We start from the raw sequence: 25,999 nt of genomic DNA, 5'->3' as shown, positions 1-25,999 counted from the left end.
ATAAACTGGAATGGGGTCTTATTCAGCTCCGCACACCCAGTCAGCGCGGCTCCCAGCATACAAATGAACTGGGATGAATGGACACCACACTCTGAGAAAAAAACAAACCACCTTGGCGGTCGTGTCAGGAGAAAGAGTCGCTGTGTGAGAGGTTTGTGCTGAATAAGTCACGGATATATACTGGGAAGTCAGGAGGTGTGAACGGGAAGCAGTTTGGAGAGTCTGGTCTGACTGTGCGCAGCATGCAGAGCTGCATTGAGTTTAAGATTACAGGCCGCATGAGTCCAGCACAGCACACGGCCGACACAAAGTTTGGACAAGCTGTGATGTGTTCAGTCACAACTTTCAGAACAGATTTGACTCTCTCTGAAGTGTGGTGTTTGCCTGTGCAAAATTCACCGCCGAGATGGTTGCTAAGCTCTTTCATTCTTACTGGTTTAAGTGTCCACCTTCAAGTGTCTATGATATCCTGGTCTATATTTTTTGAAATATTTATGTTTATGTGTATTTATATATAAAATAAATGTAAATAGATCATAAAAAATATATAAAATAGGTGAGGGATGAGTTGTCTTTATAATAAATGTATAGCTGTATATAATAAAATAATATCTTAAATATTATGTATTATTTTAAAATTATATTTAAATTAAATATATAAATAATTCAGAATTGTATGTTTATGTATGGATATATTAGTATTAATATTATATGTTATACTTGTATTAGTTTATATTTCGTTTTTTAAATAAAGAATTAATAATTGTATATTTATGTACTTTACATGTATAAATATTTTATTCATTATTTTTTAAATATTTACATTTAAATATACATTTTTTAAAAATACAAAATGTATAAACATATAACATACATGGTGCAGTATGAGTTGTATTTTTTGAAATATTTGTGTGATTATTAGAATAGATATTTAAGAACCATTATTTCATCTTATATTAACCATTATCTCATCTGTATATATTAGCATTAATATTATATTTGTGACCCTGGACAACAAAACCAGTCAATTGTGTCAATTTTTCAAAATTGAGATTTACACAGCATCTGAACGCTGAATAAATAAGCTTTCCATTGATGTATGGTTTGTTAGGACAGGACAATATTTGGCCGAGATACAGCTATTTGAAAATCTGGAATCTGAGGGTGCAAAAAAATCTAAATATTGAGAAAATCGCCTTTAAAGTTGTCCAAATTAAGTTCTTAGCAATGCATATTACTAATCAAAAGTTAAGTTTTAATATATTTACAGTGGGAAATTAACAAAATATCTTCATGGAACATGATCTTTACTTAATAATCCTAATTATTTTTGGCATAAAAGAAAAATTTATAATTTTGACCCATACACTGTAAAAAATGACGTGAATTTAACGGTAAAAGACTGTAAAAATGCTACAGTAAAAACCTGTTAAATGGTTTATGGTAAATTCCCCTACTATATACGGTGAAAAACTGTATTGGACATTACATGTAATTTTACGGTAGTATACCGTTTTTGGAAGTGAAAAAGACCGTATAATTTACAGGGAATAACCGAACTGACATTCCCAGAATTCCTTGCGTTACATGTCAAATTTGTTATAGTTTTTTTGTTGAAATAACTATGTTTATTCTTAGTTTTTTTCTTATCAGTTTTGTATATTAGGGTTGTATGTTACACCTAATGTTGTTAAATGAATGTTTATTGCATTATTTCAGTTTCATGTGTGTTACCATGATGGTGTTTAGTGTTTGTGTGAATGACACTGTACACCTGCTACATATGTTATTATTATCAGTGAATTACAAAGGTACAAAACAGATTTCAGTACTTCAATAGGTTGGTATATTGACATTATTTCAGTTAATGAAATTACGGTATTTAACTGTAAATTTAAGTTAAAACTGTAAAGCCTAAAACGTTGCTACCACAGTTGCCGTTTTTTTACCGTAAATTTTATGGAATTTTTTTTTACAATGTATTTTTGGCTATTGCTACAAATATACCCCAGCGACTTAAGACTGGTTTTGTGCTCCAGGGTCACATATTATTATTATATTTATGTATATATACATTTTTAAATATTATATATATATATATATATATATAATTGTATGTTTATGTACTTGAAATGTATAAATATTTTATTCATTATTTTAAATATTTATATTTACATGCAGATTTATATACATTTATTCAAAATGTATAAACATAATATAAAAATGGTGCAAGATGAGTTGTATTTTTGAAATATTTGTGTGATTACTTATCCTCCAAAGAACCATATAGCAACCCTGCTAAAATAGTTGCCAAGAAGTAAGAACGAATGGTAAAAAGTAGCCAAAGCATTGTGATTCTAATGCTGATGACTGTTATTGATTATATTTCAGGCCACCGAACCGTTTCTGGTGAATGAAGACCTGTCCAGAGGTCCTGGGATACCAGAGTGCTTCGTAGTGTCCGATTCCTACAGGGTATGTCTGCTTATTACTCCATTACTCCTTTAGCATTGTTATTGATGTTATGTAGTCCAAAAAGTCACTGCAAAATATATAATCGTGATTTTTATTTCCATATGCACATCTGCACATGCAGTGAAACAGAAAAAAACTGTGCAGAAGGTGAGTCTCATAACTCCACTGGAGCACTGTTTTCTTGTGGGAAATTATAACGTGCATACTTCTATAAAATGAGAAGTATACATGAGGGCAGGACTGCAAGGAAGAGAAGAAAAAATACTGCGAAGCAGGGAGAAGTGCAGCTTTTAAAATTCCACCCAGCGAGTGCGCTGGATTTACAGTGATGGGAGTGAAATAAAACGGTCATAAAAACAGAAGGGCGGGACGGAGAGATGGAAAGATGGGAAGGGGAGTCTGTTAATGAGCTGGGAGCCGCTTTTCTAGTCCTCGTTTCCAGCGGATCGCTTTTGCAAACGTTTTTTGGGAGAAAAAAATCTGGATTGCTCCGGCGTCTCTGGGAGCAGGCTGTCGCAGAAATGGAGGGAAAATTATGAAACGCGATTGGCTGAAAGTACAGAAGGGGCTGAGGTGTAAAATATAGCTGTGTTGAATATCAGGAATGTGTCAGACTATATCATCTGTTGAGATCATTTAGAGGAAAAGGAGGGCCTGGCTGTATTTCGTGCTGATTTTTATAGCAGTATGCTTTTCTATTTTTATTTTGTGGAGAAACCAGCAGCAGTTCATTGCTGACACCAAAACGACTGCTAAACGTTGTGTCATGATGTCTTGTTGATGAATTAGTATTTAGGTTATGAACCTCATACCAAATCAGTGGTTCTCAACCATTTTGACCCAAAAATAGAACAGCAGAGAAAAAAAAATATGCTAAATGCAAATAATAAAATGCAACTAACCATATAATCATGCATGCAGATAGCAACGTTATGGATGAGAAAACCTTTCCCATATACTGCTGGTCAAAGTTTGAAAGAAGTCTCTTTCTTTTGTGCAATTGTTGCACATTTTAAAATACAGTAAAAGTAGTATTTCAAACAACTAATTTCTATGTGAATACATTTTAAAATGTAATTTATTTCTGTGCTGCAAAGCTGAATTTTCAGCATCATTACTCCAGTCTTCAGTGTCACATGATCCTTCAGAAATCATTCTAATATGCTGATCTGATGCTCAATTTTTATCAATTATTATTGGTGCTCAATTATAAATAATGGTTCTTCTTATTATAAATGTTTACATTATTTATGCTTTTTTTCAGGATTCTTTGATGAGTAGAAACTTCAAAAGAACAGCATTTATTTGAAATAGAAATCTTTTGTTACATTATAAATGTGATCAATTATTATTGGTGCTCAATTATAAATAATGGTTCTTCTTATTATAAATGTTTACATTATTTATGCTTTTTTTTCAGGATTCTTTGATGAGTAGAAACTTCAAAAGAACAGCATTTATTTGAAATAGAAATCTTTTGTTACATTATAAATGTCTTTACATGAAACTTGATCAAATTAATGCATCCTTGTTGAATAAAACTTCATTCATTCATTCATTTAAATGTTACTTGCCCCAACATTTTCAATAGTAGTGTCTCACAGTTGTCACAAAAAATATGAAGCAGCACAGCTGTTTTCAATGTTGAAATATTAAGAAATGAGCATCAAAATCAGCATATCAGAATGATTTCTGAAAGATCATGTGACACTGAAAATTCAGCGCTGCATCACAGGAATAAATTACATCTTAAAATATATTCAAATAGAAACCATTGTTTTAAAATAAAATAATATTTAACAATTTTTACTGTATTTTTTGATCAAATAAATGCAGGTTTGGTGAGCATAATAGACTTTAAAAAATCTGTATTATTCCAAACTTTTGACCCATACAGTATGTATTTTGTTGTTGACATCTGTGCCTTTAAAATCAGTTGAGAACCACTGAACTTGAACTTGAGAACAAAAATAAGCACGCAATATATAAACCTTCAAGCTTTCACTTGCAATTTTACTGTTTTGATTTTGTAGCTCAACTGGTAAAGCAAATAAAGGTCATGGGTTTGATATCCAGGCATACAACTAGGTTTGCAAAAGGTGGAAAATTTCCAGAATTTGTTTTTGGAAACTTTAGTAAAATTATGTAATTTTTTGGGAAAGTTTTTGGAAATTTTCCAACCTTTTGCAGTGTTACATACTACTGCTCTTAAAAACAAGTAAATGTAAATCTAGATCTAATGCTCTGTGTAAAAGCTATCCAGCAGCTGTTGATTTACTGCTAGCGTGTGGTTCTGTCATGTGCTAGTTTAGCAGTCTTGTACCCACTCAAACCATTAACTGTGGGGCACATTGAGAGGTGGTACATGAGTTATCACATTGTGAATGACGTTCCTTTGGTTTGGAGAAACCTCCTCTCCTCTCACCACTGCAGGCCTTTGAACTGGTTTTGTGGCAGTTTGTTACAAATCAGTTCTCTACAAATCTCGGGGTGGAAAAGACTAGGAAATTCCCTTCATTTTAAATCCACCTGCTTTCATGCACTTTCAGTTTACTATTTCCAAAAAGACCAACATTGATTTTTAACACAAGGTGTCAATGGGTAGCTGACATGAAATTTGTCCTGCAATGTGTACTGTGCTGCATCTTAAACTATTTTACATATTACTTATTGTACATAGTTTTATATATTTCATGCTAATTTACAGTAAGGTTCCATTTGCTAGCATTGTTATTAGTTAACATGAACTACCAATGAAAAATAAAATAATTCTAAAGCATAACATTAATTTCAACAGTTACTAACACATTACTAAAATGAAAAGTTGCTCTGTTAACACTATTTAATGGATTTAAGCTGACGTGAACTAAAATTGAACAATTGTATTTTTATTAACTAACATGAATAACGTTAATGTTATCTATTTCATATTTTTATTTACATTATTTTTTAATTTTATGTAAATTTGTAATATTTGTAAAACAACATTTTTAAATTTTTTTTAATTTAATATTTGTAATATTTGTAAAACACCACAGGACCATTTAAGTGAACTTCAAATAAATAAATAAATTCATACATTGTTTTAAAAGTTAAAAGGTGATTTAAAAACATAGTGTAAACTAGTAAAAAATATATATGACTAACAAAAACCAAAATGCAAAAAAATCACTGTTTATATAAAATGTATGCATGTATATTTTGAATATTTGTGCTTTAAAGTATTCATTTGTAACACCACTGGACCATTTACTTGAACTGTGAAAAACAATAATAATAATACAAATAAATATTTTAATTATTAATAATAATAATAAAAGGGGATTTCAAAAATTGTGAAAACTAGAAGTCTAAATGTCCCTTTTATAAATCTATCAATTTCAACTCAATTAATATCTGATTAATAAATACTTTAACAAGTGAATTGCTCATTGTTAGTTCATTATACATAATGCATTAACTAATTTATAATGTGCTATCTATTTCTTTTTTTTTCCATTTATACATTTTATATACATTTTGAATATTATACTTTTAAATATTCATATGTGACCCTGCAGGACCGTTTACTGTAAGTGAACATTTCCCTTCTATAAATAGATAAATCTGAAGCTAAAATGTTGAGTTTAAGCGCTTAAGGACGTGTTATTTGTGAACCACCCTTAGACACATGCCAGGTCAAAGGTCACATAAGGTAACTGGTGAGAAGCGCTGATGATTCACGCAGGTATGCGTTTCCTGTGTGGTCGTCGTGAAGCGGCACAGAGCGTATTCCTCTCGCTTCACTCTCCCTCCATCTCCAGCTCTCCGTCGCTCCATGGATCCCTTGGCAGAGGGCTGTAATTGGCCACACAGTGCCGGCTCTCTCTTTGTTTCCCCTGCAGTGGCTTGCGGTGGAACTGCACAGGCAGCAGGGCCTCATAAATCTCCAGGCCTCCGGTGGCACATCCAGCCTTCAGCTCCGGTTCTGCTCAATGACTTCACCCCCACCAAAAATCCCCACCCAGGGACGCGCTCCAAAACTTTATACCTCCACTCGCTGCTTGCTCTTGCCTTAATGTTCACTGCTTTCATGTTTTTGCAAGGCATATTCATTTAGAAGTTTGGAAAAGGACAGCCGCTGCTATCACTACATGTGCGCGTGTTGTAGTCCAGGTGATTTTCTGCACGTCTTTAACAGCTAATGCAACACTGAATACAATGCAGCTACAGACAATTATAGGCTATATATTTACTATTTTATAACTTACATTAAATGTAACTTTTTGAGGCAAACACACACACAAAAGCATTTTTACTTTTTTTTTTAAAACTTAATTTGCTTATTAGTAAGTGCACATAAAGTTTGTGTTTATAAAGTATGTCTGCATGCCATTGCAAAAATATTTCTTTATTCATTCCTCTATTCAACCTTATTAATTATTTATTAAAAACGCCTTCCTTTGTTCAAGCATGCCATAAACGCTTAAGATATTCATATTCACATTTGAAAACATTAATCAAGATACATAAATATACAGCAGTTTAGTATTGAATTTTTGTAAAGAAAGGTAAAGGGGAAAAAAAACAATCCTATTTACTTATTTATTTGAAAGCTTTTGATTCTTAGACATAAGTTTGACCTATTTTTAATCTATTTTATTTGTTTCATTTTTTTTATTTTATATATATATATATATATAAAATTATAATTGATTAATTAATAATTAACTATAACTAAATTAACTATTAACTATAATTCAATTAATTCCTAAAATCAAAGGTATGATTTAATATCACCAAATCAACTGACTAGGATCACTAGGCATTTTTAAGGGACATTTCAAATCAAAATAGTTGATTTAACACTTGCACATTACATTACAGCATTATATATATAATATTGATATGTAATGCTTAAAATCGTTGATTTAATTTACATTGAAGACATGCTAGAAATGACATGAACATGTCAAACATGCTTGACAAAGTATGTCTATTCATATTTGAATATTGCATATTTCAAATATACTGTATATTTAGTTTCAGGACATTGCAACTATGATCTGTTAAGCATTGCATAGGGTAAAAAGTGAAAATGTATCATCCTAAAATGACTCTTTTTTGGTTTAACCTAATGTAGTTAGGTTGATTCAGGCATATTTTTGACTTCTGGCCAGAATAATGGAGAAGTTTCCATACGAGGCACATTTGACCCTACTTTACCACGCTGTAGTAATCTTACCTAACTAGAGTTCACGTATGGTCTCACGCATTTACACTCATTATTGAGACGCATATCCGTCAGACTCATAAGACGCTTGTTCACTGAGAGAGAGAGAGAGAGAAAGAGAGAGAGAGAGAGAGAGAGAGACGCGGGGGAAGAGGGAGGGAGAGCAAGTTTTTCCCTTCGCAAAACTTTATGCAAGCTTTCACTTTCAGCCGTTTTAGGCGGAGTTACAGCAGCGTGCAGTGAGCGAGAGCGGGACGGCAATGCCACTTCCATCCCGCTTCAGTAACGCATCTCACATATAAGCATGTACTCTCCATACTGCCTCACACAGGTAAAGCGTTCCTTATTCTTCTGCTTGATTGATTAGCGTACGCGTCTGTCAGCTGCTCCCCTCGACCGCGGGACTGTTTGTGTTGCGCGAGAGAGCGCGTTTGGTGGCACGTCTCCAGCTGACCTTCTTTACGCGCTTTCAGTGCGCAGGGTTTGGGCAGAAAATGGCGCTTCGATGGAAATCTATTTAATATAAAAGGAGCGCCGAGGAGGAGGAGGAGTGGATATGTATAGCTAGACTGCGAGTTTAGCGCTTCGTGTCGTTTTTTCGCTTCGTCCCACTCTGCATAACTTGGAGAGATTGTAAGACGCGCGCGGGCTTTGGAAAGTCCAGTGTTTGACGCTGTTGCTGTTTTGAACTTGATTTTTTTTTTATTTGTATTTTTTATTTTTTGGAAATGTCAAAGGTCGCAAGCATTGCCCCAAAATACCAGTTTAGCAGCTTTTTCTGATCTGAACTCACGTATGTTCGTCTGTGCGTTTATTGGTTTATTTTGTTTTACTTGCGAACTTTGACAAATGCATTTCTTTAAAAATGCATTAAATGAATGCTTTCGTGAAATACAGCTGGAGACATTTTTGGGGTTGTTGTGACTCGGTTTAAATGCATCTGGTGTGAAATCTGTATGATTTCTAATGCAAATCTGAAAGCTTCTGTATTGTTTATACTTAAGTTATAGTTTCTTGAAAGGTTTACAAACGTATAAGAGTGACAGATTTATGCCTAACATTGCTAATTCGTGTTCAAATACTTTTCATGGGAAATTATTTGCAGTAATTTATTGTAGTTTATTAGTTTATGTAGTTTTATGTTCAGCAGCACTGCAATGTTTTTATGCATTTTTGAGTATTATTATTTTAAAATCATCATTTTACAGAGTAAATCATTTCTGCATATACATGTGGGTTTTGCCACATCATGTGGTGCAGTTAACTGTTTTAGGGTCCATTTTACTCTAGTATGAAAACGTTTGCCATACATTTTATTAATATATCAAACTTTACAAAAGATATATTATATTTGATTATTTTAATACTTGAATGTATCTATGTATATAAAAAGTAATGTACATCCAAGAGAGTTTGTCATGCAATCAAATGGCATTATTTAAATTTTTTTTAATCTATTCAGTTATATATATATAATGTGTGTGTGTGTGTGTGTGTGTATACACAATTACATACAAACTCTGACAAACGGTTTTTACTGAGAAACACAACAGCTTTCAAAACTGGTGCTTTTTTCAGATTCGCTGTTTCAATCATGTTAGAAACCGAGAGAAATTCTCATTCATTAGAGTCTTTTTCTAAACTCACAATCGTACATCATAGCGCAGAGTTGAACAGGGCTGACAGCTATTTTTCTCTGGTTTCTAGAGATTCTTTGTCTTCAGCGATATAGCTGGCTCTAATTCATGATTGTTCCTGAAGTTGTCCTGCGTGAGTTAGTGCAGTCTCTGTCATATTCTGCAGTTGTTTATATTTCTGCCATGGCCGACAGTTGGCTTGCGCTGCGTTTGTCATGTGTAATTCATTCCTGAGTTTTACAGTGGTTCTATTAAAACAATTTTACTTCCATGCCCCCACCGCATGCTTGCAGAACCAGGGAGCGTGTGTTTTTCTTTGGGCCTGCAAGCGCCGGCCTGTTTCCCATTTAAAATACAATAGTTACTGTGCACAGCCGTGTTCCTTAATTGACTGAAGCGGTGCAGTTTGAACAAGGAATAATTCTGTGATTTAATGGACATGTTGAGTCTAAAAAGGACGTTGTGCTTGTATAACACTAAAAATGTATGCCCATATATAAGCATTCTTTTAAGTGTAAATATGTGTTTATGCACAGCCACTGTATCTCTGATATGATTTGTGCACATTACTGTAAGTGTAGTGTAGGCGGTTTCTTAGTAAGCGGACTGCAACAGATTTATCTCTTGGGCCTGAAATTGACATATTTTCCTGTTTGTATTGCACTGAATCATACCTGTGTCTGCTCCAGAGAAAACAACAGCACTGGGTCAGTCGCAACTGGAAAAGCAAATATGCTTTATTATTATTATATTACTGGATGACTTCAAGCTTTTATTGGCTCGATTAAAGGCTTTAGAGCAGAGAAAGTGACATTTTATAATTTATTTACTATGTTATCTATCTAAAGTTATTTTATTAATTAAAATAAAATAAAAAAGATTATTTTATTTGATTAAATATTAATTTATTTGAGAATAAATGGGTTTGTATTAAATATTAATTATAATTTTTTTATTCATTATATTATAAATGTTTTTTATATTAAATATGTGGTGTCCATTTATCTATCTATCTAACTATCTATCTATCTATCTATCTGATATAGTGATCTTTCTTTCTTGCATTAATCAAAAAATATTTCACAACAGAATTTGAAGCAATTTCAATGTACTTCTATCAGTATTTTAATAGATGTAAAGGAGGTTTTGGATATGGCGAGTCCTTGCGCTGTGAGAGGAGAGAGAGCAGGTCTGCGTGTCTCCAGTTTTGCGCTTGAATTTCGTAGCTTTGTGTCTGACGAATAGATTTACATTTTTGGCTTGTTTGGTGACTGTGAATAAAGCAGGCCTAGAAGGTCATTAATGATATTACATGTAAATAAAAAGGTTAAATGAGTTACTGAACAAAGCTTTTTCTGAGTGAACAAGTGCCGTGAGGAGTTTTGGGAATGGTGTATAATGCGGCATATAGAAATGCACTGGTTATAGATCAGGTGGATCAGATGTGGATGTTGTTCAAGATCTGAATATACTTTATTTCATGTAAACAAATGGCAAACAGGGAAATTACTTTGTTTAAAAAAGCAGAAAGTAACATCTATTTCACAGCTGTGGAGAAATGCTATTCAAATGCCTATATAAATGTTACTGCCTAAAAGTTTAAAATGCTACTTATTAGAGCCATTGTTAGGGAAATGTTTAAAGAAATTTTCAATAACATTTTTGTTTTTTTAAATGACCATAATGCCACTGAATGAGTTTCCTCTTGTTTAGTAAAGAAATTTTACTGGCCATTGAAGGTAATTTTGAATTAAATTAATTTGCTTTGTGTCGAAAATGAGGGTCGACATCAAAAATTATATCTAATTATGTACTTGTGTTTTGTATAATTAAAGAGAGAGTGTGTGTGTGTGTGTGTGAGAGAGAGAGAGATTATCACATACAGCTGCAGGGTCACACCTGCCTGTTTTATGTCTGGGTGGATGTGCAGCTCACACTCAGTCATTAAAAATTTAATTTATGCATTTAGCAGACGCTTAGCGACTTACAGTGCATTCAGGTTATACATTTTTTTTACCAGTATGTGTGTTCTCTGGGAATCGAACCCATGACCTTTTGCGCTGCTAACGCAATGCTCTACCACTGAGCCACAGGAACACTATTCTGATAGTTATAGATATAATGGTTTGCATACAATTTTACATACATGCATACATATAACGTTGGTCAAAAGTTTGGAATAATTAAGATTTTTTATGTTTTTGAAAGAAAACATCGTTGCTGAAAATTCAGCTTTGCAATCACAGGAATCATGCAAATAGAATACAGTTATTTTACATTGTAATAATATTTAACAATATTACTGTTTTACTGTATTGTTTATCAAATAAATGCAGCCTTGGTGACTTTTTTCAAAAACATAAAAATTCTTAATTATAAAATGAAGGAAAAGGAAAAAACTAAATACTTCAATTAACTTGTAACTACTTAAAAATGACTTTTAATTAACCAGCCACTAAGCCTAGTGGGTGTTTTATGACCGTTACACATCTTACGGCAACCGGATCTGCATTTCACAGAGCTGAGGAGAAACCTTTTGTATCTCGGTTCAGAAAACTTCAATCAGTAGCGAATAATATTTGCACAGATTCGGCCAAATAACAATCTCGACTGAGATGGATGAGGCCGTTCAGCCATGACGGGCTTAACTTTCTCCCAAACCTGACTTAGTCACTGTAGAGTCGCTCTAGATGCTCCGGTTTAGCTCGCTCCCTGGGCCTGGAAAATGAGTTGGAACAGCTGCTCTCAGGATTAAAATCTGACGGAGCCTCAGTCTGAATCCACACAGTGCTTTGATAGTGCAGAGTTTAACACTTTTATTGTCTTTCACTTTCTGATTCACTCACATGCAACTGTGTCTTTAAGCTTGAATTCTTTCTTGTTCATTCGTTCACTTGTCCTTCTTTTTCTAATTGTAAAGCTCAAGTGGTTTTATCGCAGGATTAGGGAGCGCTGCGGGACTGCCGTTAGGGGCCGGTTGTCTGTTACATTCTACCCATTTCTTAGCCTTTCTAAGCCACCAGTGACTGTTTACATACACAATCACATTTAGAAAAAAAAGTATTAAAATGCTTTTTTGGACATTTTACCGTTTTTAAGGCAAAAGTTTGCACATCCAAACAGGGACGCGGGAAGTAGGGGTGCTGAGGGGGCTGCAGCACCCCCTGTTTTCACATGGTTGCAAATGCAACGCCAGGTTTGTTCATTTAAATTTATACAGTTTTAGCATTTCATTATTTGTAAGTTGTACGTGGGCTATAATAAACCCATGTTTATCTTTATAAACATGATTCATTTTACTTGTGATGTTTTCTATATGGGATGATTAGCCTAATACTCATGAACACGTGACGCTAGCACCCCCACCCCCCCCACCCCCAACACGGACACACACAGCACCCGCAACCGAAAGCATCTTCCCGCACCCCTGCATCCAACTCAGGTGCAAGAGCAAACAATGCAACAAAAATATAAAAAAGAGTAAACAATTGCTTTTTGGAAATCTATGTAAATACTATATGAATAATAATATATATGTGAATATGGTAATCATTTAATACCCTGGTATTACCATCTGAACACTGTACCATAGTACAAGTCTTAGTAGTATTTTGTATTGTAATGGTGGTGACCCAATAAATCAATAAATTTAAATCAACAAACAGACTTAAATTAGTTAATGATTAATTAATTTGACCACCAGACAAATTTTAGTAAAAGTTGAATTTAAAGAAAAGTAACCCATATTGAGTAAATACCACAAGTTACATACATCTAAAATTTGTACTTTTTTCATCATTATTTATGTATATTTAATTCTATTTATTTAATGATATTTTTGCATATCAATTTTACCATATATTTGGGTAGGTACACTCTAAAAAATGCTGGGTTGTTTCAACCCAACTTTGGGTAAAATATGGACTAATCCAACTTTTGGGTTAAAATTTTAATGTAAAAATTTAACCCAACGGTTGGGTTAGTCCATATTTGACCCAAAGTTGGGTTGAAACAACCCAGCATTTTTTAGAGTGTAGTTATTGGGTAGGTAGGCAATGTGTGAATTGCAGGTGATGTGATTGGTCACCATTTCTTTTTGATTTTTCATATGCATATATATATATATATCTCAAACTCTGCAAAAGCAGAGCTGTTAAAATCATCAAGGACTCCAACCACCCTGGTAACTGTCTTTTCATTTTGCTGCCATCTGGTAAGCGCTTCCGTAGCCTGATGGCAAAAACCGAGAGACTTAGGAGGAGCTTCTTCCCCCAGGCCATCAGGCTCCGAAACTCAAACTCAGTCTCTTAACACCAACATGACTTCACTTAATTATCAGTAAGACACTTAATATACTGACATTGTCACTTGCACACAGCAATTTCTGTAATATTTTATTTATTTACTTTTTTACCCCTATTGCTGCTATGTAACTACCCTGTACAACCTGCTTGCACATTCTTCTCTTGTACATTCCTGCTCATCTTAATATTTATTAAGTCTACAGTATACTGTCCTGCACATCTTATTTTATTCTTATTTTTTTATCTTACTTTTTCCATACCTATATTTATATATAATTTTCTTGTGTTTGTATTCTTTAATAATTGCACTGTCCATGGAGCGGACCTGACTTACATTTCACTGCAGGTCATATGTTCTCTATATAACCATGTATGTGAAAAAATCTTGAATCTTAATCCTTGAATTGCTGTGGGATACTCTTGCCATGGGGCATCCAGTCAAACAGTTCTGAGTGCAGTGATTAACCTTCAGCACTGTACTTGGACAAAACAAAGTGGAGCATCACTTTTATGAATCTGTGTGTGCGTGTGTCTCTCTAACAGTAAATTTGCATATGCATAAAATAGTTTCTGGGTCATTAACCTAAAAAAAATCTATCCAGGATTGTTTTATGGCTTCTAAGACTACAATCTACCCTTATTTACTGTTCATTTCGCTCTCCTTTACCCTTAAAGGTATAGTTCAGCCAAAAATGAAAATTCTGTCATCATTTACTCACCCTAATGTCATCCCAAACCCATACAGTATGACTTTCTGGCAGCCTTGCTGCCCAGTTTGTTAATGACTTCACTTAATCAACTATTTTTTTACGGCTTCTCCAAATACCTTTTCTATTTTTTCATGAATTCATATATAAATAAATAGTCTACGTTTATGATACTTTTATGGTACTTTTTTTGTCTTTTTTGAGCACAACCTCCCAAATCCACAATATTTTTTGCTGCCATCTGGTAAGCGCTTCCGTAGCCTGATGGCAAAAACCGAGAGACTTAGGAGGAGCTTCTTCCCCCAGGCCATCAGGCTCCGAAACTCAAACTCAGTCTCTTAACACCAACATGACTTCACTTAATTATCAGTAAGACACTTAATATACTGACATTGTCACTTGCACACAGCAATTTCTGTAATATTTTATTTATTTACTTTTTTACCCCTATTGCTGCTATGTAACTACCCTGTACAACCTGCTTGCACATTCTTCTCTTGTACATTCCTGCTCATCTTAATATTTATTAAGTCTACAGTATACTGTCCTGCACATCTTATTTTATTCTTATTTTTTTATCTTGCTTTTTCCATACCTATATTTATATATAATTTTCTTGTATAATCTTCTTTGTATTCTTTAATAATTACACTGTCCATGGAGTGGACCTGACTTACGTTTCACTGCTGGTATGTGACAAATAAAAAATCTTGAATATATATATATATAAATTAATTTTCAATTATCCTGCATGAAATACATTTAAAAATATATAAATTTGCTGTAAAGCATCTGCGTATAATATAAAACTAAACTGCATGTATTATAATTATGCAAGAATTTGTATATTTTGTAATTGTTTTGGATGAATTCTATCATTTTGCATTGTTGGACCCGTGACTGTAAAAATGATTATGAGAGTACAAGAAAATACTGTCAGTCTTTCTACTTGTGTAGATGTCATGTTTAATTCAGTGTGCTCCTTGCTGTTACTTGCTGAGAAAATAGTTTGTACACTAAATTTTTTCCAATGTAGAAGTGATTTTCACTTGTTTTATTGATAAAGTAGTGTTGCGGTTCATTGATCAAAGATTTTGTTCCGCGTTGAAATTCTCAGATGGATCACGGGAGTGACGTTTGAAGAGGACAAGAAGTTGATCTTGCTTTTGGCTTCAGAGGGCCGTGACGGTATTGTGCGCTCATGTGATAGGCAGTCTGCCGGTGAAACCAGAGTCTCCCGTTTGGTGTCCCAAATGGTGTCCAGTGGCTTTGAGTCGAGCTGGTTTCATGGCACAGAGACGGGATGGTTGCAATGCCAGACGGGCACAGGGACACTCTGTTCTTTTACTTATTCATTCTCACAGGGCGTCAGCCGTGTCCCCTAGCCGACTGTCAAAGCTCCCGTTCACCCACCGTACAGTCAAAAGACCACAAACAAAGACATTAGCAGTGTTCAGAAATGTTGTATTTATTTCCCTGAGGTGCACTTACAGTGTTGGTTAGAGTTTATATGCACTAAAACTTTGTAATTTAGTTTACCATTACCCCTTTTCATGCTCTCTTGCATTCCTTGCAATGAAATTGTTTTTTTTTTCTGCTGTGCCTTTAAAAGAATATTTTTACAATTTTGCCATGTCATACTCATTTCACGGTTTAACTGTGCTTTTTCCATTATATATATATATATATATATATATATATATATATATATATATATATAATGAAGGCGGTCAAACTAAAAGAATTGCATAAACAGCATTATACACAGAAAAAGTCCATCACTTAAAAAATAAAAATACAGGTCTAAATTTAAGATTAATGTATTTGAATGACATATGAAATTTCAAAATGGAAAGTTTTACTTTGTGTTTGAGCACCAGAAGGGCATTTTTGCTGTGTAAATGTTGATGGTGGTTTATGTATTTAGGTTTTTGAGATTAGAAATCCAATAAAATGAGACTTTTTGCAGCTTAGGTTCAATAACTGGCCTGAAAAAAAAGTCTGCAGTTCTGCGGAATACGGTATGTTTACATTATGCGTCATACTCATTTACTCATACTCGTAAAAAAAAAAAAAGCGTTATTGCCATTTATCACATACTCTCTCATCTCAAGCAGAAACGTTTTCAGAGCTAATTTTCTTCGTTTTTTTTTTTTTTTTTACACAAAAGACCCTTTAAATTATGTTCATAATCATAGTTTTTAATTTTTCCATTTACTCATGTCGTTCCAAAAAGGACTTTAGCAGAATGTTTGAATCTTTTTCAAAAAACAGAGTGAAAAGCAAATAAAAGAGAGAAAGCAAATGAGAACGAAGGCTGGAAATTAAAAAAAAATTGGCATAAACAGCATCATGAAAGTCCATACTTTCATGATGCCAAATAAAGTTATTTATTTGGCACCAAGTTATATGGACCAAATAAAGCTCATATTTGGGTCTTAATTTAAGATTTATGTATTTGAATTACATATAAAATTGTATGTACACAGTTTTAACATGAACAAACTTATAAACATAATGTGAAACATAAAAAAACATTGGATTTTGACTTGTGCAGTATATTCCTAGTCTTCTGAAGACATCTGATACATCTGTGAGGAACAGACTGATGTTTAAAACATTATTTGTAGAAAAACTTCAATACAACATTTTTAAATGGAAGTAAGATTTAAAGCTTTGATGCAAGTGAACATTTTCGGCAAATAAATCTATCGTATGACTTCAGAAGACTTAAAATATAGCACACGTCTCATATATGGAGTAGTTTTGAGGTGCTTTGTTGTCATTTTTATTCATGCTAACTCTTTTAAACGTTCTCTTTTGTCTTCCACTGAAGAAAAAAAAATCATACAGGCTTGAACGATGTGAATAATAGCATGCATCATACTTCTGTCCAGTGCCGCAGCTACATACTACTGTACATAGTGATGGGAAAAACGTTCATCCCATTTTTTAGAACAATAAACTTTTACATTTGCTCCCCTCAATATGTTGCCTTACTTAGTTTATTTAGTTTTACTTGGTGTTTTTGCTGTGTAAATGTTGATGGTCATTAATGTATTTGGGTTTTTGAGATCAGAAGTCCAATCAAACTAGATATGTTTGCTGCTTAGTTTCAATAAATAGCCTGAAAATTATGTTTACATAGTACGTACATACTATTTTATTCCAGAAAACAAGGAAAATGTGATTTTTCATTATATAACCTCTCTAATGTTATTGCCATTTATCACATACTCTCTCAACTCATGCAGAAATGTTTTCAGAAGTCATTTCCTTACTGTTTTTTTACACACGAAAAGAGCCTTCAATTGAGCATGTCAAGGTTTATAGAGAGAAAAACACCAGAGGAAATTTTCAGTTCATAATAGATGTAATAAATGTGTCAAAGTGCTGTTTTATTCTGCCGTTCACTATATTAGGTGGTGGGAAACACAAAGCCGGCCTGATGATCAAATGCGTGCTGGCACGGAAGAGGACGGCCTACAATAAAGTACCTAGTTTTTATCTTAAGCTTTAATGCAGAAAGGCCCAAACCAATCAGCTCTCATCTACTATCTGCACAGCTGTCCCAGTATCCATGGAGAATGGATTCCTACTGCCATTGCCATGGGAGTCTCTAGCCAAAAGAATAGGAGGATATCCAGTGTGAGTGTGTGTGTGTGTGTCCTCCTCCTCCCTTCCCCTTCGCTCATGTCACTCCTGGCATGGATTAGGCCTTGGCAGCAGCCTGGCAGTGCCCATAGCTCCGCTGCGGCTCTGTGCTTGCTGATATGTTGAGCTGTTGCGATGGCAACAGGACACACACTCGAACGCAAATTACATAATTTATTTCGCATATACATAATCGGCGAAATATTGGTTTTGTACGGTCGGCTAACGTACGGTTGCAGCTGATCAAAACCATCTTTGTGAAAATAGAGAAGGCCTCTGTCCATCAAACAGGAAGACAGGGTTCCCATAGCAGCTGTTTGTGGGCTTGGCATAAAGATGGACCAATCGCAATCTTGCATTGTGCATTGCATACGTGCAAAATCAGATCTGTTTGCAATGGAGACCATCTAAACTCCGAAAAATAAATGTTCCATTCGTTAAAGTGGAAAAAGGTTCTTTAGAATGTTCTAAGAAAAACTGGTTCTTTTAAGAACTGTTCACTTCAAGTTTCCAAAAAGGATTCTTTTATGGCATCGCTGTGAAAACCTCCTTTTGGGACCTTTATTTTTAAGAGTGATGGTGTGTGTTTCGGACTCCCCTGCGAGGGGTTTGCTGGATTTATGGGTTGCATCGGATGGCTATGCCAGCGTTGGCATGGGTTGGGTTTGCGGTGTTGCTAGGCAAATTTTCGCGCTCTGGCTTTGCGCTCCATTGGTTCCATCTCTGTCAGAGCAGATCAGTTTCTCTTTGTTTTACTTTGTTTTTGTTAAAGTGCCACTCCATGAAGGACCAGAGCGGGACGGATCAAACACCCTAGACATTTAAGACCGACATGCTTATTATGAGTCGCAGCCAGAGGTCAAGGCCATACGACCCTGTTGAGGGATGCTATAAAAGCATGACGCAGTTCTGAAATGCACTGATCCTAATATAGACCGTGCACACCAGTCAAAAAGAGTGGGTGATATGACCAGAATCTATTGTAATAATTATTAATTATTATTAATTTGACTGGTAATTATTAAGAAAGTTTTATTTTATTAATTATTTTAATTTATTAAATATTAATTTATTATAAATGGTTTTATAGTAAATCATTATTAATTATTAAATAATGATTGATTATTATTTTATTTATTTTACTGGGTTATATTGGGCTAGTATAAAATAGTTTTTTTTAATTTTTATTAAACAACCCATTTTTGAATAATTCATTTAATTATCTTCTAAATGAAAATGACTTAATCTCTGTTTTGTCCATCCATCCATCCATTAAAACTTTAAGGTGTCTTGCTTTTCTAAGTTATATAATTTTTAATAAAATTTTAATTCAACTCCCTTAGAATGGTTTTAAATTGTAGTTCTGCTTCCTGTTTGCTACTTCAATTCAAATTCAGAAAATTGCTCAAATCAAATTCATTTGAAATTTAAAAGCCATTGTTAATTCAGTTCTGAATTATGACACATTTCCACCATCGCACATAATATAACTCCACTTCCATCATTTCTCTTGTTCCTCTATTTTGCATCTTTTCGTAAATTAACAACACAAATTAAAAACACTCTTCCCTCATGCATAATGCATTTGGACACACACACACACACACACACACACACACACACACGCACACTCGCACCTCCACACACTTAAAGGGTGAGTTCACCCAAAAATGAAAATTCTGTCATTACTTACTCACCCTCGTGTCGTTTCAAACCCGTAAGACCTTCGTTCAGCTTCGGAACACAAATTAAGATATTTTTGATGGAATCTGAGAGCTGTCTGACCCTGCATAGACAGCAACGCAACTGAAATGTTCCCAAGTCCAGAAACGTAGCAAGGAGATCGGTAAAATAATCCATGTGACATCAGGGGTTCAACCATAATTTTACGAAGCTACGAGAATACTTTTTGTGCGCAAAAGAAAAGAAAAAAAAGACTTTATTCAACAATTCGTCTCCTCCGCATCACCCTATAGCGCCATTTTGGAGAATATCAGCTGGAAGTAAACAGCGTATGTCGTTTTTATTTTGGCCACAAAATGTATTCTTGTAGCTTCGTAAAATTGTCTATGCAGGGTCAGACAGCTTTCAGATTCCATCAAAAATATCTTAATTTGTGTTCCGAAGATAAGGAGGGTGAGTAATTAATGACAGAATTTTCATTTTTGGGTGAACTAACCCTTTAAGCACACGAGACGCAGATGTGCATTCCTTGCTCATCCGTGTCAATCTGGTGGTGACTGCACATATCACGGCACCGACAGAGCACATGCGAGAAACCGCTGCCACGTGTGCCAGATCCTCGCCTGACTCTTAACCCAAATGTCCTCCACAACCTCTCACAGTCAACCTGCATCACATTAGCACATTTCCTCTCAACCTGGCCACACCCGCTGCCACGCATGCGTGTCACACCTTACCGGCAGCGACAGCTGTGATTGGCTGTTTATAGTTTAGGTTGTCAAGGAATATGATTGGCTGGAGCTGATTTAGATTTCCTGAGGAGTTCCAGATTTTCTTTTTTGTGTGCTGCGAATATAAGAAACGTCCCAAATGAGATCTTGTTTGTATCCCAACTGTTTCTCCTAGACGGCAATGGGATTTAATTTATCATGCAATCAAAATTGACCCGATTTACCTTTTTAATGCACATTCCTGCACTTTTTGTGTATGATTCATTGCAGCACATGAATCCAAATCTTAATCTTTTATCAAAATATAATAACTTGCTCTGCCTATGAAATGACTTTCCTTTTCGGCTGACATCACAAAACGTATTCAACCCCGTTAATCACTTAGTATGGAACTCTTAACTCTTCATCATTCAATCTTTTCTTAGTGAAATCCTGTCTTTCATGATTTCTTTCTGAATGTCACATTAGGGAAGAAAAATGAGTTGCGAATGGCATTTCATATCAAGAATCAATGACTTTTTTTTGACCTGCTTCTCAGATATTTATTTGCAAGAATAAGATCCCAGTACTCCCACATGGATTTACTAGAGTCTCTCGTTTATGCTATTCACATCAATGTCATTAATGTACTTTAAAATTGATTGTATATGTCAGCAATTTTCTCATTTGTGTTTACTTTTATTTTTTATTTCTTTTATTTATCACTGTTCTGTGTGTGTGTGTGTGTGTTCACTGCTGTGTGTGTGCACTTGGTTGGGTTAAATGCAGAGCACTAATTCCGAGTATACATACTTTTTTCTTCCATGGAACTATAGGATAAAGATCTGAGACAAAATGGAAGTCCATTTCCACCTCAACATTCTCACCTAAAATATATAGAAGTCACAACTGTGAGAAATAAAACGATGAGATAGAAAGTCACAATTACAAGCGATTGAGATTAAGTTGCAACTGTGAGAATTGTTTTTAAAATAAAGTCTCAATATGAGAAATATAGTCACAATTGTTAGAAAAAAATGTTGCATTTGAAAGAATCTAAATTGTGAGAAATTAAGTCCCAATTCTGAGATAGAAAGTTGCCGTTATAAGACATTAAGTTGCAATTGTAAGAAATCGTTAAAAAATAAAATAAAAAATAAAGTCTCAATGTGAGAATTGAAGTCTCAATTGTGAGAAAAGAGTTGCATTTGAAAGAATTAAAAACTACATTATGAGAAAAGTCATAGACTTTCTGAGATAGAAAGTCACAAGTTACAATTGTGAGAAATAAAATTGATTTTATATAAAATAAAGTCTCAATGTGAGAAATAGTCACAATTGTGAGAAATAAAGTTGCAATTTAAAAGAATTAAAGTCCAAATTGTGAGAAATTAAGTTGCAAATATGAGATAGAAAGTCACAGTAAGTTACAACTGTAGGAAATCAAATCACTTTTATAAAAAAATAGTCTCAATTCAAGTCTCAGTGTCAGAAATAGTCACAAATTTGAAAAATTAAGAAAAAATAATCATAATTTGCAATTATGAGATAGACAAAATTACAGTAAATAAAGTTGCAATTGTGAGAAATAAAATCGCTTTAAAAAAATAAAAATAAAAGTCTAAATGTGAAAAAATAGTCACAATTGTGAGAATATAAAGTCACATTTACTTATTTTTTTTAGTTTGCGGTGGAAGAAAGCTTTCATATAAATTTGCTTAAATGCAGTAAAAAAAAGCAGTAAAACTTTCAGTGCAAAGAGTTTCAGAAAGTAGGTTTGTGACCTCTGATGAGCTGCAGTCATAAACTCTCATCTCTGATAAGATTATTGAGCCCAAAAAATCATTAACTAAAACATAAGTGGGTTCACAGCGGGACGCTGCGGGCATTTCACCCTGAGGCATTTCTCCAGTGTGTGAGAGCGCCCGAGAGCGAGCGTCTCATGAGTTAACCGTGCAGCCAGAGACACTTTTCCTGTCTTGGGGGTTGGTGGGTGTGGATGTGCAAGAGGAAAGCTGCGTCTCTCTTTTTTTTCTTTTCCAGAGTCTGTCAAAACTCACTAAGTTGCTGCGCAGCAACCCGGAGGATCTGTACGCGAATGTTTCTGAACTGCGTGAAAACAGAAAGCAGCAGCGAGGAACGACGGCAGATCGTAAACAACCGTGTGTGGAGTGTTACTCCCGGCCACATGGCATGGCGTGCCGTGCTGTTTAACCAAGCAGTCCTGCAAGGAATTGCTGCCTGTTGCTGGCGGGAACAAAGCACGGCAGCTCTCGTCGCCCGTCTCTGAGCGAGCAGGAAGTTGGCCAACCTCCAGCGGTGGAAAATCAATACACGGTTGCATAATATAGCATATCTTTACCTTGCATGAACCCTGAGGAGGCCCGGCAGCTGTGAGCAAACAGAGCGTGAGCGAGGGAGGGAGGGTGTATGTGCATGTGTTTGCACGGACAGGATTCCTGTGAGCGTCTGCTGGCAGTGGTTGCAGGCCACAGGCTGCAGGGCTTTTTCTGACAGGCCCTATCTAGGGTAGAATAAATGCAATGAAAGTTGCCGCCCTGCACCGCTATGACATTGTGCGGCTCTCCCAAACAGTTAATCGTCTATCCCAAGTTTTACAGAAGGATGTTATAATTGAAATCCGTGCGGTCTCATACCTTGCACGCAAGTTCAGCTGTAATTTTCGGGTACTAGTTTTCTGTTTTCTTCTACAATGAAAATGACGTCCATTAGGTAAGCTGAAATGGCCAACAGGATTTTTTTTTGGATGTTCATTCGATTCAGCTCCCTCCATTAAAAACACATGCTCAGCAGGACTGTGCAAATGACAAATGAAAGAATTACCTCTTTTTCAAATCCCGAGTGTGAATTTTAATCAAACTGGCCACACCTCACAGGAAGTTGAATTTGAATTTGAATGAGAATGGCAGGAAAATTAATGTAGGCCTTCTTAATCGGCATTCAAAGAAATTTAACACAGGTGATGCATTCTGGGAAATAAAGTGTTGTTCCACCCTGGTCCACAAAGGTGAATTTATTTTACATTATTTAGACATTGAAAGAGTGACAACTAGACTTAAAATTTTGGATGGGCTTCTTGTGACTATAGGGTCAGTAAGTAACATCAAGCAACCTCAGAAAATTCTAGCAACTACCTAGCAACACCATATTAACCACCTAGAAACACCTTAGCAACCATACAGAACACTTGAGCAACCACCTAGCAACATCCTAGCAACATAGACATACCCTAGCAACCTCACACAATACCCTAGCAATTGCATAAAACCCATAATTCTAGCATCATGCTAGCAACTATTGTGCAAATTTCATATTCTTTATTTTATTTTATTTTAGTTTATTTTAGTTTAGTTTATATGCGATTTATAGGCATCGAAAGATGCTATGTCTGTTGACTTTTGGATGGGATTTTTGTGACTAGGGTCAATTAGCAACCTCCTAGAATATTCTAGAAACTACCTAGCAACGCCATAGTAACCACCCTTAACACCTTTGCAACCACCTAGAAACACCTTAGCAACCATACAGAACATTTTACCAGCCACCTAGCAATACCCTAGCAACCTAGAAATGTCTAGCAACAACACGCAACACCCTAGCAACTGCATGAGACTCCAGCATATATATATATATATATATATATGTGTGTGTATATATGTATATATACGTATGTATGTATGTATGTATGTGTGTATGCATATATAATAATAATAATATTATTATTGGTATAGATACATATTCACGTGATAAAATAATGACAAGGCTTTGAAAAAAGTTGTATGAATTTCATTTGATTTTACTTCTTTGCATGAATTGCAATTCTGCATCTTGTTTGCGTCCTCCATTCAAAATCTTCCTCAAGTTCAGCAATTGAGCTGAGAATATGGCATGCAGTAGTGTTGCATTTTAATGCATTTTGGAATGCAAAATCACATGAAATTTAACTTGTATAGCTTGTTGCATTTGCATTCATGTACATAGTGTCATATGTAATGCACACGAAAGAACAAACAGACTTTATAGTTTTGTGCACATTTGTTAATGAGCTGCTCTGGGACAGATTCATGTGACGTCCCTCCACATATTGTCTGGAATAGGATATGGACTGAACTCAAGTTAGCTGATGATATTGCATTTGTGGCTCCCTGTCGGTGATGGAGTGTGTGTTAGACTAATCATGGCTCCACGCTTCAAACAGCTCAGATAAAAACGCTCTGTTCCCCATCCGACCATTTCCCTCAAAGATAACCAGATGTCCACCTGTTTTTATTCCTGTTTTGCTTTGTCTCTTTAAGAACAATGTCTTTCTCATATGACAGTACTCTTGTAGTTGTGTGGTGTTTTCCCTGTTTTGTCTTTAAAATTTAATGGTAAGAGGCTCCTGGGAACCAACAGTAACCTCACCTCGGTTTACCCGTCCTCCCGGTGGGCTTTGGTCGGTTTCAAGAAAAATATAAACGAAATACAAATCGTGCGTTAGCGTAATGCAGAATGACATTTACCATGTGCCGTGACTTACACAAACAAAGAGAAGACGGGCCATCCAAGAAAAGTTCCATATCTCCTTCCTTATGTTCGCTTGTGTTTGCTTTCATATGTCATTTTTTTATTTCCATACTAAAGTTAGAACGGCATTGGCCGGAGCTCCGCCAGTCTCGCAGAAGCCAGGAAGTCATTTGCACCCTTTCACTCGAGTCCCGTGGCCAAGTGTTCGGTTGAATTAACCCCAAGACGACATATAAAATGATCCGAGAACTGCAAACAACAGACATTTTAGGATTTCTAAGGTTATCGTATCCTTGTTTGACCTGAACTTAGAGATTGTTATTTGAACTGGGTGTTTTTCTTTACATGTGTAGCTGAATTTAAACAAACCTCTGAGTGTGTGTGTGTGTGTAACTCGTCCTGCACCATTTGTGCTCCAGACATGAACAATTATGTGTTTTGTTAAAGAGAGGTGTGCTGTTTCTTTTCTATATGTTCAAATGTTTGATTTTCACCTGGTCAGTGATAAATATAAAAATAATAAGAAACGGAGCAATTCCAATAGGGTCCTCACACCATCTGTGCTTGGGCCCCAACAAGCAACTGAGCCATTTCTGTAGACTTTTGGATGGGTTTGTTTGACTTTGGTTGGTAAGCAACCATTTAGAACATATTAGCATCTACCTACCAACACTTTAGTAACCACCCAGAACACTTTAGCAACCATATAGCAATGCCCTAGCAACCATTTACAACATTTTACAATCGCCTAGAATATTCAGGCTACTACCTAACAACGCCAAAGTAACCACCCAGTACACTTTAGCAACCACCTGGCAACCATCCAAAACATTCCAGCATCTACTTAGCCACACCATAATAACCACCTAGAATACTTCACCAACATCACAGAAACCATTTAGAATATTTTAGAGCTGCCTAGAACATTCTAGCAAAAATATTTTAGTAAAAGTAACAACACCAAGAACATTCGAGCAACTACCTAACAATGCCATAGTAACCACCCAGAACACTTTAGCAACCACCTGGCAACACCCTAGCAACCATTTAGGACATTTTACAGCCACCTAGAACAGCCTAGCAACTACCT

At 35.2% G+C, this 25,999-nt stretch overlaps 1 protein-coding gene across 1 annotated transcript in view; it reads left to right on the top strand.

The window, feature by feature from the left end:
* Nucleotides 1-25,999, top strand: part of nfixb (nuclear factor I/Xb) — a 191,136-nt gene that overhangs the window by 22,442 nt on the left and 142,695 nt on the right. The window contains exon 3 of the mRNA XM_016235917.1: nt 2,392-2,475. Coding sequence (XP_016091403.1) covers nt 2,392-2,475 — 84 coding nt within the window. The remainder of the gene's footprint in view (nt 1-2,391; nt 2,476-25,999) is intronic.

This window comes from Sinocyclocheilus grahami, unplaced genomic scaffold, assembly GCF_001515645.1.
Source record: "Sinocyclocheilus grahami isolate Dianchi unplaced genomic scaffold, SAMN03320097.WGS_v1.1 scaffold476.1, whole genome shotgun sequence".
NCBI classification, from domain to species: Eukaryota; Metazoa; Chordata; class Actinopteri; order Cypriniformes; family Cyprinidae; genus Sinocyclocheilus; species Sinocyclocheilus grahami.
Note: the sequence above shows the minus strand (reverse complement) of the source record. Positions and strands in the feature narration are given on the sequence as shown.